We start from the raw sequence: 13,910 nt of genomic DNA, 5'->3' as shown, positions 1-13,910 counted from the left end.
ATTGTCAGCCTAGAACTGATGCACTAGTTGCATCAAGTTCGTGTTCTTTTCACCATAATGATCACACTTCTGTACTGACAGAGATTGGAATCCCTATGGTTTCATATTTTATATTCGATTACATGCACCTTGCCTGACTTGGTGTTATGAAGTGTCTACTTTCCTTTTCGGAAAGTAGATACAGAACAGTTTTTTATTTTTGAACATAGGATGTAATAAAATGTACTTATTTTTCTCGTTTTGCAGAAATAGGCATGCACAGCTTTCTAGTTGTTCGATTAGACTTCTTAGCACCAAAATCAATGAAGTAAAACAGTATGTCTCAAATAAATTCGATAGAAAACTTAGGCCCATGACTGAGTTAAGTTACTGGAAAGAAGAAGAGGTTTGGATGTTTTTTTGTATGTTGGTGTTGCATTTCTAAAAGACAAAGCAATGAGGTCGAAGCAAACATACATGCATTTTATTAAATTTAGTATTTCAATGAGAATATTGGTTTCACTGTGTCCAACTGATGCAGACATTGATGTGTCTAAAAAGTTGTTAAAAGAGTTTTGCATGGATTGTCCTAAATATTACCAGGATGGATTCATATCTTACAATGTGTACAGTTCAAACCACTTGCCAGATGATTGTATCTGTTTGGTTGTTTGGAGCTAATAAATTGTTTTCCTTTTGAGAGCTATTTGGGTATTTTAAAACAATGTGTGCATTCTGGTTACAAACCCTTTAAGCAAGTGGGAATACATGCCTACAACCAAAATGAAAATATTGTAATATGCATAAAGAAAGAAGTTTTATCTTTGCCTCCGGGTTGTGCTTTTAAATGCAATGTAAATGGCTTATCATTGCCTGGGTTTGAAAGAAGTTTAAAGAACTGATGTACAGCATTATAAAAGAGCAAGGTTGCTTAATGGTTGTACAATTTCTGTTTTAAATGTTGCAGATTCCATCATAAAAGTGGATCTGTTATTGCTGAAGTAAATGATATTGTTACATTCAATTCAGACAAGTATTTTGTGGTAAAAAATACTTAAAAATGAAACAACTGTTTAAAACACTTGTTTCATCTTTCACTATTGGTTTTTTTGTTGTTTGTGACTTGGAATGTGATGATTGTCTTGTGACATTTGATGTATCTGTTAAAAAAAGTTTTCGATTGCCTTGTGGTAAAAAGTTTGTGGCCATTGAGTTATTTCATTAGGCTATCTAAATTTAATAAAAACTATATGAATATGGTCAGTCATTTTAAAACCATCTTTTTGTTTAGATTTCTGAAGTTTAAAAATGAAAAAAAATGTATGTGAGATTTAGCCAAGGAAGCAAATCTGATATTGTTTGTAAATAATGGATGATCACTGGAACACGATGCCGATAGCCACAAAATGACCGAAATGTACAAGAAATGCTTGAGAATAAAATTTTATCAGAAGAAAATTGCAAAGTATTTTCGTGCAAAATTTTATGTCAGTCAAGTAAGTATTTTTACTTGCAAATGTCAACAATATTCTTGCAATTTACAAATATGGTGTATCTTCCTGAATTTTTGCTTTAAATTACACTTTTAACTATTACATTGAACAAAATCCTTTTTGTGGCCTTGAGGTGTAATTGTTCATTACATAATTTGTTTATGTTTATTAGATTCCTATGATTGATGCTTAAAAAGGCTTACACTGTTGAGGAGCTTAATGACTCCTCCAAAGATGATGGCAGCACAAGTACACAAATACCTACACGTATAGTGGGTAGCATACAAACAATTTGTTAAACGACATTGCAAATTTAATGCTTGTTTTTTCAGGATATTTTTATCTCCTCAACATCCAGCACCAAGAAAAAAAGCAAAGGTAGATGACATAACTAATCTGAGCACTAATGGGAGTTCAACATTATCCGAACGGATGTTGCTAATGTTTTGAATGCTGTAAAATCCAACAAAGTAATGATTAAAGATGCTCAGGCCTATATCAAAAGTTTTAAACAAGTAGAACACCAAACGGAAACTACATGGACAGCATTTCAACCCACTTTATCAGAAGAGGAACTGAGTCAATTTCTGAACTACTTTCAAGTAAAGATTGTGTTTAATTTTAAAATATTTGTTATACATAATGTTTATAGTCCAAGTACAATTTATTAGTCAGTGCTGTTTGTTAAGTATTTCTTATCTTTACAGGATTTTTAAAATTTTGGAAGAAAACTGCATAGGGAAAAGCTGCATTCAACTGTGAGAGCATTTATGAGGTGCTTCATGACAAGGCCCTTGGCTATTAGAAACCATTCAGTGGTTATCAATTGGATGATGTCCTTCAAAGTAAGTTATATTTCATTACACTCACCTCAACACCTGTGGTATTGCAGGTTATTCCTAGTATGGTTATGAAAAAGGTTTTGGGGTTAATAACCAATATTTGTAAATCTGACAATCACTGATGCCTAATCTTTTGGCAATGCAAATTAAATGAGTATATAATAGAACAAACTTATGGCTGGTATAGGATTTTTTCAGTTTGTCATGTAGAAAAATCCAGTAAAACATATGGATTCCAAAGATCCATTTGTGTTTGTCCATTAATATCTAAATATTTAGAGTACTAAGTCGCATTGAATGTTTTGTTATGGTCGGAATTCCTTTATTTTCAAGAACAAATGTTCGATCTTTTGCATGAATTGTAATAAACATGCAGCATAAAAGTTTTTGAAAAATCAAAACAAAACACAATTTCTTAATACGGTAGTGCTACAGCCCATAAAATGTTGGCAAGTGCTATTGAAACAGAACATTTTACCATAACTACCATAAGCCAAAGCTGAACAACATACCTGCGCACGTCAAACCGTCACCAGAAAATCCAGTAAAACACATGCAATCGAAAGATCCATTTGTGTTTGTGCAGGTTGCGGATGGGTCACAAGTGTTCAATCCAAGTGCACATTCATCAATATCTAAAAATTTACAGTACTAAGCCGCCATAAAGATTTTGTTAAAGTCGGAATTCTTTTATTTTTAAGAACAAACGTTCGATCTTTTGCATCAATAGTTAAGAACAGGTAGCATAAACGTTTTTGAAAAATTAAAACAAAAAATATTTTTCATATACAGTAGTGCTACAGCCCATAAAATGTTGACAAGTGCTATTGCAACCGTACATTTTCTCCCAGGGAAACAAAATTACCCTAAGCTAAATCTGAACAACATACCTGCACACGTCAAACCGTCACCAGTAAATCCAGTTAAACAAGTGCATTCGAAAGATCCATTTGTGTTTGTGCAGATTGCGTTTGGGTCACAAGTATGTAATCCAAGTGCACATTCATCAATATCTAAACATTTACAGTACTAAGTCGGATTGAAGATTTTGTTAAAGTCGAAATTCTTTAATTTTAAGAACAAACGTTCGATCTTTTGCTTAAATTGTTAAGAACAGGCAGCATAAACGTTTTTGAACAATTAAAAAAAAAAAAAAAAAAAAACAATTTCCAAATACAGTAGTGCTACAGCCTATAAAATGTTGGCAATTGTTGTTGCAACAGTACGTTTTCTCCCAGAGAAATACAACAAAATTACCGTAAGCCAAAGCTGAACAACATACCTGCGCACGTCAAACCGTCACCAGTAAATCCAGTTAAACAAGTGCATTCGAAAGATCCATTTGTGTTTGTGCAGTTTGCGGATAGGTCACAAGTATTCAATCCAAGAGCACATTCATCAATATCTAAATATTTACAGTACTAAGTCGCATTAAAGGTTTTGTTATTGTCGGAATCCTTTTATTTTCTAGAACAAATTTTCCATCTTTTGCATCAATTGTCATGAACATGAAGCACAAACGTTTTTGAAAAATCGAAATAAAAAAATTTTAATACTGTAGTGATACAGCCCATAAAATGTTGACAAACGCTTTTGCAACACTACATTTTCTCCCAGGAAAACAAAACAAAATTACCAAAAGCCAAAGCTGAACAACATACCTGCGCACGTCAAACCATCACCAGTAAATCCAGTTAAACAAGTGCATTCGAAAGATCCATTCGTGTTTGTGCAGTTTGCGGATGGGTCACAAGTATTTAATCCAAGTGCACATTCATCAATATCTAAACATTTACAGTACTAAGCCGCCATGACGATTTTGTTAAAGTCGGAATTCTTTCATTTTTGAGAACAAATGTTCGATCTTTCGAAAAATTATTTGTGAACACAAAGAGCATGCAGCATAAACGTTTTTGAAAAATTAAAACAAAAAAATCCAAATACAGTAGTTCTGCAGCCCATAAAATGTTGGCAATTGTTGTTGCAACAGTACGTTTTCTCCCAGGGAAATAAAACAAAATTACCATAACCCAAAGCTGAACAACATACCTGAGCACGTCAAACCGTCACCAGAAAATCCAGATATACAAGTGCATTCGAAAGATTCATTTGCGTTTGTGCAGGTTGCGGTTGGGTCACAAGTATGTAATCCAAGTGCACATTCATCAATATCTAAATAAAACGACTATCTAAGTTTTCATGATGATTTCTGGTGCAACTTGCAAGCCTTAAACTTGTGAGGAAAAAGTATCCAATCTTTCGCATTTATTGGGAAAAAATATCGCGTGCAGTTTTCCAAACAAATGACAAGTCAAACAATTTCCAAATACTGTAATGTTACAGCCCATGAAATGGTGATAATTACTTTAGCAACATCAAATTACTTTAAGGGAGGCATAACAAAACTACCAAAAGCCAAGATTGGCAAAATACCTGAACACTTCAAACCGTCACCAGTAAATCCAGTTAAACACGTGCATTCGAAAGATCCATTTGTGTTTGTGCAGATTGCGTTTGGGTCACAAGTATGTAATCCAAGTGCACATTCATCAATATCTAAAAATTTACAGTACTAAGTCGCATTGAAGGTTTTGTGAAAGTCGAAATTCTTTCATTTTTAAGAACAAACGTTCAACGTTTTGCATTATTGATGACAAAGAGCATGCAGCATAAACGTTTTTGAAAAATTAAAACAAAAAACAATTTCTAAATACTGCAATGCTAAAACCCATAAAATCTTGGCAATTGTTGTTGCAACAGTACGTTTTCTCCCAGAGAAATACAACAAAATTACCGTAAGCCAAAGCTGAACAACATACCTGAGCACGTCAAACCGTCACCAGTACATCCAGTTAAACAAATGCATTCGAAAGATCCATTTGTGTTTGTGCAGTTTGCGGATGGGTCACAAGTATTCAATCCAAGTGCACATTCATCAATATCTAAATATTTACAGTACTAAGTCGCATTAAAGGTTTTGTTATTGTCGGAATTCTTTTATTTTTTAGAACAAATTTTCCATCTTTTGCATCAATTGTCATGAACATGAAGCATCAACGTTTTTGAAAAATCGAAATAAAAAAAAATTTTAATACTGTAGTGATACAGCCCATAAAATGTTGACAAACGCTTTTGCAACACTACATTTTCTCCCAGGAAAACAAAACAAAATTACCAAAAGCCAAATCTGAACAACATACCTGCGCACGTCAACCCATCACCAGTAAATCCAGTTAAACAAGTGCATTCGAAAGATCCATTCGTGTTTGTGCAGTTTGCGGATGGGTCACAAGTATTTAATCCAAGTGCACATTCATCAATATCTAAACATTTACAGTACTAAGCCGCCATGACGATTTTGTTAAAGTCGGAATTCTTTCATTTTTGAGAACAAATGTTCGATCTTTTGAAAAATTATTTGTGAACACAAAGAGCATGCAGCATAAACGTTTTTGAAAAATTAAAACAAAAAAATCCAAATACAGTAGTTCTGCAGCCCATAAAATGTTGGCAATTGTTGTTGCAACAGTACGTTTTCTCCCAGGGAAATAAAACAAAATTACCATAACCCAAAGCTGAAAAACATACCTGAGCACGTCAAACCGTCACCAGAAAATCCAGTGATACAAGTGCATTCGAAAGATCCATTTGCGTTTGTGCAGATTGCGGTTGGGTCACAAGTATGTAATCCAAGTGCACATTCATCAATATCTAAATAAAACGACTATCTAAGTTTTCATGATGATTTCTGGTGCAACTTGCAAACCTTAAACTTGTGAGGAAAAAGTATCCAATCTTTCGCATTTATTGCGAAAAAAATATCGCGTGCAGTTTTCCAAACAAATGACAAGTCAAACAATTTCCAAATACTGTAATGTTACAGCCCATGAAATGGTGATAATTACTTTAGCAACATCAAATTACTTAAAGGGAGGCATAACAAAACTACCAAAAGCCAAGATTGGCAAAATGTTTTGCATTATTGATGACAAAGAGCATGCAGCATAAACGTTTTTGAAAAATTAAAACAAAAAACAATTTCTAAATACTGCAGTGCTACAACCCATAAAATCTTGGCAAGTGCTATTGCAGCAGTACATTTCCTCCCAGAAAAACAAAACAAAATTACCCAAAGCCAAAGCTGAACAACATACCTGTGCACGTCAAACCGTCACCAGTAAAACCAGTTAAACAATGGCATACGAAAGATCCATTTGTGTTTGTGCAGATTGCGTTTGGGTCACAAGTGTTTAATCCAAGTGCACATTCATCAATATCTAAAAATTTGCAGTACTAAGTGGCATTCAAGGTTTTGTTAAAGTCGGAATTCTTTTATTTTTAAGAACAAACGTTCGATCTTTTGCATAAATAGGTAAGAACATGCAGCATAAACCTTTTTAAAAAATTGAAACGAAAAAATTAAAAATACAGTAGTGCTACAGCCCATAAAATGTTGGCAAGTGCTATTGCAACAGTACATTTTCTCCCAAGGAAACAAAATTACCATAAACCAAACCTGAACAACATACCTGAGCACGTCAAACCGTCACCAGTAAATCCAGTTAAACAAGTGCATTCAAAAGATCCATTTGTGTTTGTACAGTTTGCGGATGGGTCACAAGTATTTAAAACAAGTGCACATTCATCAATATCTAAACATTTGCAGTACTAAGTGGCATTGAAGGTATTGTTAAAGCCGGAATTCTTTTTTTTTAAGAACAAACTTTCGATCTTTTGCATCAATTGTTAAGAGCATGCAGAATAAACGTTTTTGAAAAATTCAAACAAATAATAATTTCCAAATACAGTAGGGCTACAGCCCATAAAACGTTGGCAAGTACTATTGCAACAGTACATTTGTCCGCAGGGAAACAAAATTACCATAAGCCAAACCTGAGCAACATACCTGCGCACGTCAAACCGTCACCAGTAAATCCAGTTAAACAAGTGCATTCGAAAGATCCATTTGTGTTTGTGCAGGTTGCGTTTGGGTCACAAGTATGTAATCCAAGTGCACATTCTTCAATATCTGAACATTTGCAGTACTAAGTCGCATTGAAGGTTTTGTGAAAGTCGGAATTCTTTTATTTTTAAGAACAAATGTTCGATCTTTCAAAATATTATTTATGAACACAAATAGCATGCAGTATAAACGTTTTTGAAAAATTAAAACATAAAACAATTTCTAAATACAGTAGTGCTACAGCCATTTAAATATTGGCAAATGCTATTGCAACAGTATATATTATCCCAGGGATACAAAACAAAATTACCAAAAGCCAAAGCTGAACAACATACCTACGCACGTCAAACCGTCACCAGAAAATCCAGTAAAACAAGTGCATTCGAAAGATCCATTTGTGTTTGTGCAGGTTGCGTTTGGATCACAAGTATGTAATCCAAGTGCACATTCATCAATATCTAAATAAATCGACTATCTATGTTTTCATGATGATTTCTGGTGCAAATGGCAAGCCTTAAAATTTCGAGGAAAAAGTATCCAATCTTTCGCATTTACTAAAAAAAATGTCGCGTGCAGTTTTCCAAACAAGTGACGAGTCAAACAACTTCTACATACTTTAATGTTACAGCCCACAAACTGGTAATAATTACTTTAGCAACATGAAAATACTTTAAGGGAGGCATAACAAAATTACCAAAAGCCAAAGCTGAACAACGCACCTGCGCACGTCAAACCGTCACCAGTAAATCCAGCTAAACAAGTGCATTCGAAAGATCCATTTGTGTTGGTACAGTTTGCGGATGGGTCACAAGTGTTTAATCCAAGTGCACATTCTTCAATATCTGAACATTTGCAGTACTAAGTCGCATTGAAGGTTTTGTGAAAGTCGGAATTCTTTTATTTTTAAGAACAAATGTTCGATCTTTCAAAATATTATTTATGAACACAAATACCATGCAGTATAAACGTTTTTGAAAAATTAAAACATAAAACAATTTCTAAATACAGTAGTGCTACAGCCATTTAAATATTGGCAAATGCTATTGCAACAGTATATATTATCCCAGGGATACAAAACAAAATTACCAAAAGTCAAAGCTGAACAACATACCTACGCACGTCAAACCGTCACCAGTAAATCCAGTTAAACACGTGCATTCGAAAGATCCATTTGTGTTTGTGCAGGTTGCGTTTGGATCACAAGTATGCAATCCAAGTGCACATTCATCAATATCTAAACATTTACAGTACTAAGTGGCATTGAAGGTTTTGTTTAAGTCGGAATTCTTTTATTTATGCGAACAAATGTTCGATCATTTGCACAAAAAGAACAGGCAGCATACACGTTTTTGAAAAATTAAAAAAAAATTAAAAATACAGTAGGGCTACAGCCCATAAAACGTTGGCAAGTACTATTGCAACAGTACATTTGTCCGCAGGGAAACAAAATTACCATAAGCCAAACCTGAGCAACATACCTGCGCACGTCAAACCGTCACCAGTAAATCCAGTTAAACAAGTGCATTCGAAAGATCCATTTGTGTTTGTGCAGGTTGCGTTTGTGTCACAAGTATGTAATCCAAGTGCACATTCTTCAATATCTGAACATTTGCAGTACTAAGTCGCATTGAAGGTTTTGTGAAAGTCGGAATTCTTTTTTTTTTTAAGAACAAATGTTCGATCTTTCAAAATATTATTTATGAACACAAATACCATGCAGTATAAACGTTTTTGAAAAATTAAAACATAAAACAATTTCTAAATACAGTAGTGCTACAGCCATTTAAATATTGGCAAATGCTATTGCAACAGTATATATTATCCCAGGGATACAAAACAAAATTACCAAAAGCCAAAGCTGAACAACATACCTACGCACGTCAAACCGTCACCAGAAAATCCAGTAAAACAAGTGCATTCGAAAGATCCATTTGTGTTTGTGCAGGTTGCGTTTGGATCACAAGTATGTAATCCAAGTGCACATTCATCAATATCTAAATAAATCGACTATCTATGTTTTCATGATGATTTCTGGTGCAAGTGGCAAGCCTTAAAATTTCGAGGAAAAAGTATCCAATCTTTCGCATTTACTAGAAAAAATGTCGCGTGCAGTTTTCCAAACAAGTGACGAGTCAAACAACTTCTACATACTTTAATGTTACAGCCCACAAACTGGTAATAATTACTTTAGCAACATGAACTTTAAGGGAGGCATAACAAAATTACCAAAAGCCAAAGCTGAACAACGCACCTGCGCACGTCAAACCGTCACCAGTAAATCCAGCTAAACAAGTGCATTGGAAAGATCCATTTGTGTTTGTGCAGGTTGCGTTTGGTTCACAAGTATGTAATCCAAGTGCACATTCTTCAATATCTGAACATTTGCAGTACTAAGTCGCATTGAAGGTTTTGTGAAAGTCGGAATTCTTTTATTTTTAAGAACAAATGTTCGATCTTTCAAAATATTATTTATGAACACAAATACCATGCAGTATAAACGTTTTTGAAAAATTAAAACATAAAACAATTTCTAAATACAGTAGTGCTACAGCCATTTAAATATTGGCAAATGCTATTGCAACAGTATATATTATCCCAGGGATACAAAACAAAATTACCAAAAGTCAAAGCTGAACAACATACCTACGCACGTCAAACCGTCACCAGTAAATCCAGTTAAACACGTGCATTCGAAAGATCCATTTGTGTTTGTGCAGGTTGCGTTTGGATCACAAGTATGCAATCCAAGTGCACATTCATCAATATCTAAACATTTACAGTACTAAGTGGCATTGAAGGTTTTGTTTAAGTCGGAATTCTTTTATTTATGCGAACAAATGTTCGATCATTTGCACAAAAAGAACAGGCAGCATACACGTTTTTGAAAAATTAAAAAAAAAATAAAAATACAGTAGGGCTACAGCCCATAAAACGTTGGCAAGTACTATTGCAACAGTACATTTGTCCGCAGGGAAACAAAATTACCATAAGCCAAACCTGAGCAACATACCTGCGCACGTCAAACCGTCACCAGTAAATCCAGTTAAACAAGTGCATTCGAAAGATCCATTTGTGTTTGTGCAGGTTGCGTTTGTGTCACAAGTATGTAATCCAAGTGCACATTCTTCAATATCTGAACATTTGCAGTACTAAGTCGCATTGAAGGTTTTGTGAAAGTCGGAATTCTTTTTTTTTAAGAACAAATGTTCGATCTTTCAAAATATTATTTATGAACACAAATACCATGCAGTATAAACGTTTTTGAAAAATTAAAACATAAAACAATTTCTAAATACAGTGGTGCTACAGCCATTTAAATATTGGCAAATGCTATTGCAACAGTATATATTATCCCAGGGATACAAAACAAAATTACCAAAAGCCAAAGCTGAACAACATACCTACGCACGTCAAACCGTCACCAGAAAATCCAGTAAAACAAGTGCATTCGAAAGATCCATTTGTGTTTGTGCAGGTTGCGTTTGGATCACAAGTATGTAATCCAAGTGCACATTCATCAATATCTAAATAAATCGACTATCTATGTTTTCATGATGATTTCTGGTGCAAGTGGCAAGCCTTAAAATTTCGAGGAAAAAGTATCCAATCTTTCGCATTTACTAGAAAAAATGTCGCGTGCAGTTTTCCAAACAAGTGACGAGTCAAACAACTTCTACATACTTTAATGTTACAGCCCACAAACTGGTAATAATTACTTTAGCAACATGAAAATACTTTAAGGGAGGCATAACAAAATTACCAAAAGCCAAAGCTGAACAACGCACCTGCGCACGTCAAACCGTCACCAGTAAATCCAGCTAAACAAGTGCATTGGAAAGATCCATTTGTGTTTGTGCAGGTTGCGTTTGGTTCACAAGTATGTAATCCAAGTGCACATTCTTCAATATCTGAACATTTGCAGTACTAAGTCGCATTGAAGGTTTTGTGAAAGTCGGAATTCTTTTATTTTTAAGAACAAATGTTCGATCTTTCAAAATATTATTTATGAACACAAATACCATGCAGTATAAACGTTTTTGAAAAATTAAAACATAAAACAATTTCTAAATACAGTAGTGCTACAGCCATTTAAATATTGGCAAATGCTATTGCAACAGTATATATTATCCCAGGGATACAAAACAAAATTACCAAAAGTCAAAGCTGAACAACATACCTACGCACGTCAAACCGTCACCAGTAAATCCAGTTAAACACGTGCATTCGAAAGATCCATTTGTGTTTGTGCAGGTTGCGTTTGGATCACAAGTATGCAATCCAAGTGCACATTCATCAATATCTAAACATTTACAGTACTAAGTGGCATTGAAGGTTTTGTTTAAGTCGGAATTCTTTTATTTATGCGAACAAATGTTCGATCATTTGCACAAAAAGAACAGGCAGCATACACGTTTTTGAAAAATTAAAAAAAAATTAAAAATACAGTAGGGCTACAGCCCATAAAACGTTGGCAAGTACTATTGCAACAGTACATTTGTCCGCAGGGAAACAAAATTACCATAAGCCAAACCTGAGCAACATACCTGTGCACGTCAAACCGTCACCAGTAAATCCAGTTAAACAACTGCATTCGAAAGATCCATTTGTGTTTGTGCAGGTTGCGTTTGGGTCACAAGTATGTAATCCAAGTGCACATTCTTCAATATCTGAACATTTGCAGTACTAAGTCGCATTGAAGGTTTTGTGAAAGTCGGAATTCTTTTATTTTTAAGAACAAATGTTCGATCTTTCAAAATATTATTTATGAACACAAATAGCATGCAGTATAAACGTTTTTGAAAAATTAAAACATAAAACAATTTCTAAATACAGTAGTGCTACAGCCATTTAAATATTGGCAAATGCTATTGCAACAGTATATATTATCCCAGGGATACAAAACAAAATTACCAAAAGCCAAAGCTGAACAACATACCTACGCACGTCAAACCGTCACCAGAAAATCCAGTAAAACAAGTGCATTCGAAAGATCCATTTGTGTTTGTGCAGGTTGCGTTTGGATCACAAGTATGTAATCCAAGTGCACATTCATCAATATCTAAATAAATCGACTATCTATGTTTTCATGATGATTTCTGGTGCAAGTGGCAAGCCTTAAAATTTCGAGGAAAAAGTATCCAATCTTTCGCATTTACTAGAAAAAATGTCGCGTGCAGTTTTCCAAACAAGTGACGAGTCAAACAACTTCTACATACTTTAATGTTACAGCCCACAAACTGGTAATAATTACTTTAGCAACATGAAAATACTTTAAGGGAGGCATAACAAAATTACCAAAAGCCAAAGCTGAACAACGCACCTGCGCACGTCAAACCGTCACCAGTAAATCCAGCTAAACAAGTGCATTCGAAAGATCCATTTGTGTTGGTACAGTTTGCGGATGGGTCACAAGTGTTTAATCCAAGTGCACATTCTTCAATATCTGAACATTTGCAGTACTAAGTCGCATTGAAGGTTTTGTGAAAGTCGGAATTCTTTTATTTTTAAGAACAAATGTTCGATCTTTCAAAATATTATTTATGAACACAAATACCATGCAGTATAAACGTTTTTGAAAAATTAAAACATAAAACAATTTCTAAATACAGTAGTGCTACAGCCATTTAAATATTGGCAAATGCTATTGCAACAGTATATATTATCCCAGGGATACAAAACAAAATTACCATAAGCCAAAGCTGAACAACATACCTACGCACGTCAAACCGTCACCAGAAAATCCAGTAAAACAAGTGCATTCGAAAGATCCATTTGTGTTTGTGCAGGTTGCGTTTGGATCACAAGTATGTAATCCAAGTGCACATTCATCAATATCTAAATAAATCGACTATCTATGTTTTCATGATGATTTCTGGTGCAAGTGGCAAGCCTTAAAATTTCGAGGAAAAAGTATCCAATCTTTCGCATTTACTAAAAAAAATGTCGCGTGCAGTTTTCCAAACAAGTGACGAGTCAAACAACTTCTACATACTTTAATGTTACAGCCCACAAACTGGTAATAATTACTTTAGTAACATGAAAATACTTTAAGGGAGGCATAACAAAATTACCAAAAGCCAAAGCTGAACAACGCACCTGCGCACGTCAAACCGTCACCAGTAAATCCAGCTAAACAAGTGCATTCGAAAGATCCATTTGTGTTTGTGCAGGTTGCGTTTGGGTCACAAGTATGTAATCCAAGTGCACATTCTTCAATATCTGAACATTTGCAGTACTAAGTCGCATTGAAGGTTTTGTGAAAGTCGGAATTCTTTTATTTTTAAGAACAAATGTTCGATCTTTCAAAATATTATTTATGAACACAAATACCATGCAGTATAAACGTTTTTGAAAAATTAAAACATAAAACAATTTCTAAATACAGTGGTGCTACAGCCATTTAAATATTGGCAAATGCTATTGCAACAGTATATATTATCCCAGGGATACAAAACAAAATTACCAAAAGCCAAAGCTGAACAACATACCTACGCACGTCAAACCGTCACCAGAAAATCCAGTAAAACAAGTGCATTCGAAAGATCCATTTGTGTTTGTGCAGGTTGCGTTTGGATCACAAGTATGTAATCCAAGTGCGCATTCATCAATATCTAAATAAATCGACTATCTATG

At 34.4% G+C, this 13,910-nt stretch overlaps 1 protein-coding gene and 1 pseudogene across 2 annotated transcripts in view; one reads left to right on the top strand and one right to left on the bottom strand.

Moving 5' to 3' along the window:
• The first annotated feature begins 166 nt into the window (after positions 1–166).
• On the top strand, positions 167–2,427 carry LOC145209484 (uncharacterized; annotated as a pseudogene). The gene is made up of 4 exons (XR_013855109.1): positions 167–1,475; positions 1,645–1,744; positions 1,805–2,074; positions 2,180–2,427. The product of XR_013855109.1 is annotated as an uncharacterized LOC145209484 (transcript).
• A 938-nt stretch (positions 2,428–3,365) lies between these two features.
• The window catches only part of LOC145233957 (uncharacterized), a 35,499-nt gene continuing 24,954 nt past the window's right edge, over positions 3,366–13,910 (bottom strand). The window contains exons 68-97 of the mRNA XM_080098755.1: positions 13,770–13,888; positions 13,374–13,512; positions 13,281–13,303; positions 12,990–13,125; positions 12,598–12,720; positions 12,214–12,336; positions 11,822–11,944; positions 11,459–11,577; positions 11,063–11,201; positions 10,970–10,992; positions 10,679–10,814; positions 10,288–10,410; positions 9,925–10,043; positions 9,529–9,667; positions 9,149–9,271; positions 8,756–8,878; positions 8,389–8,511; positions 7,997–8,119; positions 7,613–7,735; positions 7,221–7,343; positions 6,844–6,966; positions 6,469–6,591; positions 5,903–6,025; positions 5,515–5,637; positions 5,134–5,256; positions 4,748–4,870; positions 4,364–4,486; positions 3,976–4,098; positions 3,597–3,719; positions 3,366–3,412 (exon numbers count right to left, since the gene is read on the bottom strand). Of these exons, the coding sequence (XP_079954881.1) occupies positions 3,366–3,412; positions 3,597–3,719; positions 3,976–4,098; positions 4,364–4,486; positions 4,748–4,870; positions 5,134–5,256; positions 5,515–5,637; positions 5,903–6,025; positions 6,469–6,591; positions 6,844–6,966; positions 7,221–7,343; positions 7,613–7,735; positions 7,997–8,119; positions 8,389–8,511; positions 8,756–8,878; positions 9,149–9,271; positions 9,529–9,667; positions 9,925–10,043; positions 10,288–10,410; positions 10,679–10,814; positions 10,970–10,992; positions 11,063–11,201; positions 11,459–11,577; positions 11,822–11,944; positions 12,214–12,336; positions 12,598–12,720; positions 12,990–13,125; positions 13,281–13,303; positions 13,374–13,512; positions 13,770–13,888 (3,476 nt within the window). The remainder of the gene's footprint in view (positions 3,413–3,596; positions 3,720–3,975; positions 4,099–4,363; positions 4,487–4,747; positions 4,871–5,133; positions 5,257–5,514; positions 5,638–5,902; positions 6,026–6,468; positions 6,592–6,843; positions 6,967–7,220; positions 7,344–7,612; positions 7,736–7,996; positions 8,120–8,388; positions 8,512–8,755; positions 8,879–9,148; positions 9,272–9,528; positions 9,668–9,924; positions 10,044–10,287; positions 10,411–10,678; positions 10,815–10,969; positions 10,993–11,062; positions 11,202–11,458; positions 11,578–11,821; positions 11,945–12,213; positions 12,337–12,597; positions 12,721–12,989; positions 13,126–13,280; positions 13,304–13,373; positions 13,513–13,769; positions 13,889–13,910) is intronic.

Source organism: Phallusia mammillata, chromosome 1 (genome assembly GCF_965637545.1).
Source record: "Phallusia mammillata chromosome 1, kaPhaMamm4.hap1.1, whole genome shotgun sequence".
Lineage (NCBI taxonomy): Eukaryota > Metazoa > Chordata > Ascidiacea > Phlebobranchia > Ascidiidae > Phallusia > Phallusia mammillata.
Note: the sequence above shows the minus strand (reverse complement) of the source record. Positions and strands in the feature narration are given on the sequence as shown.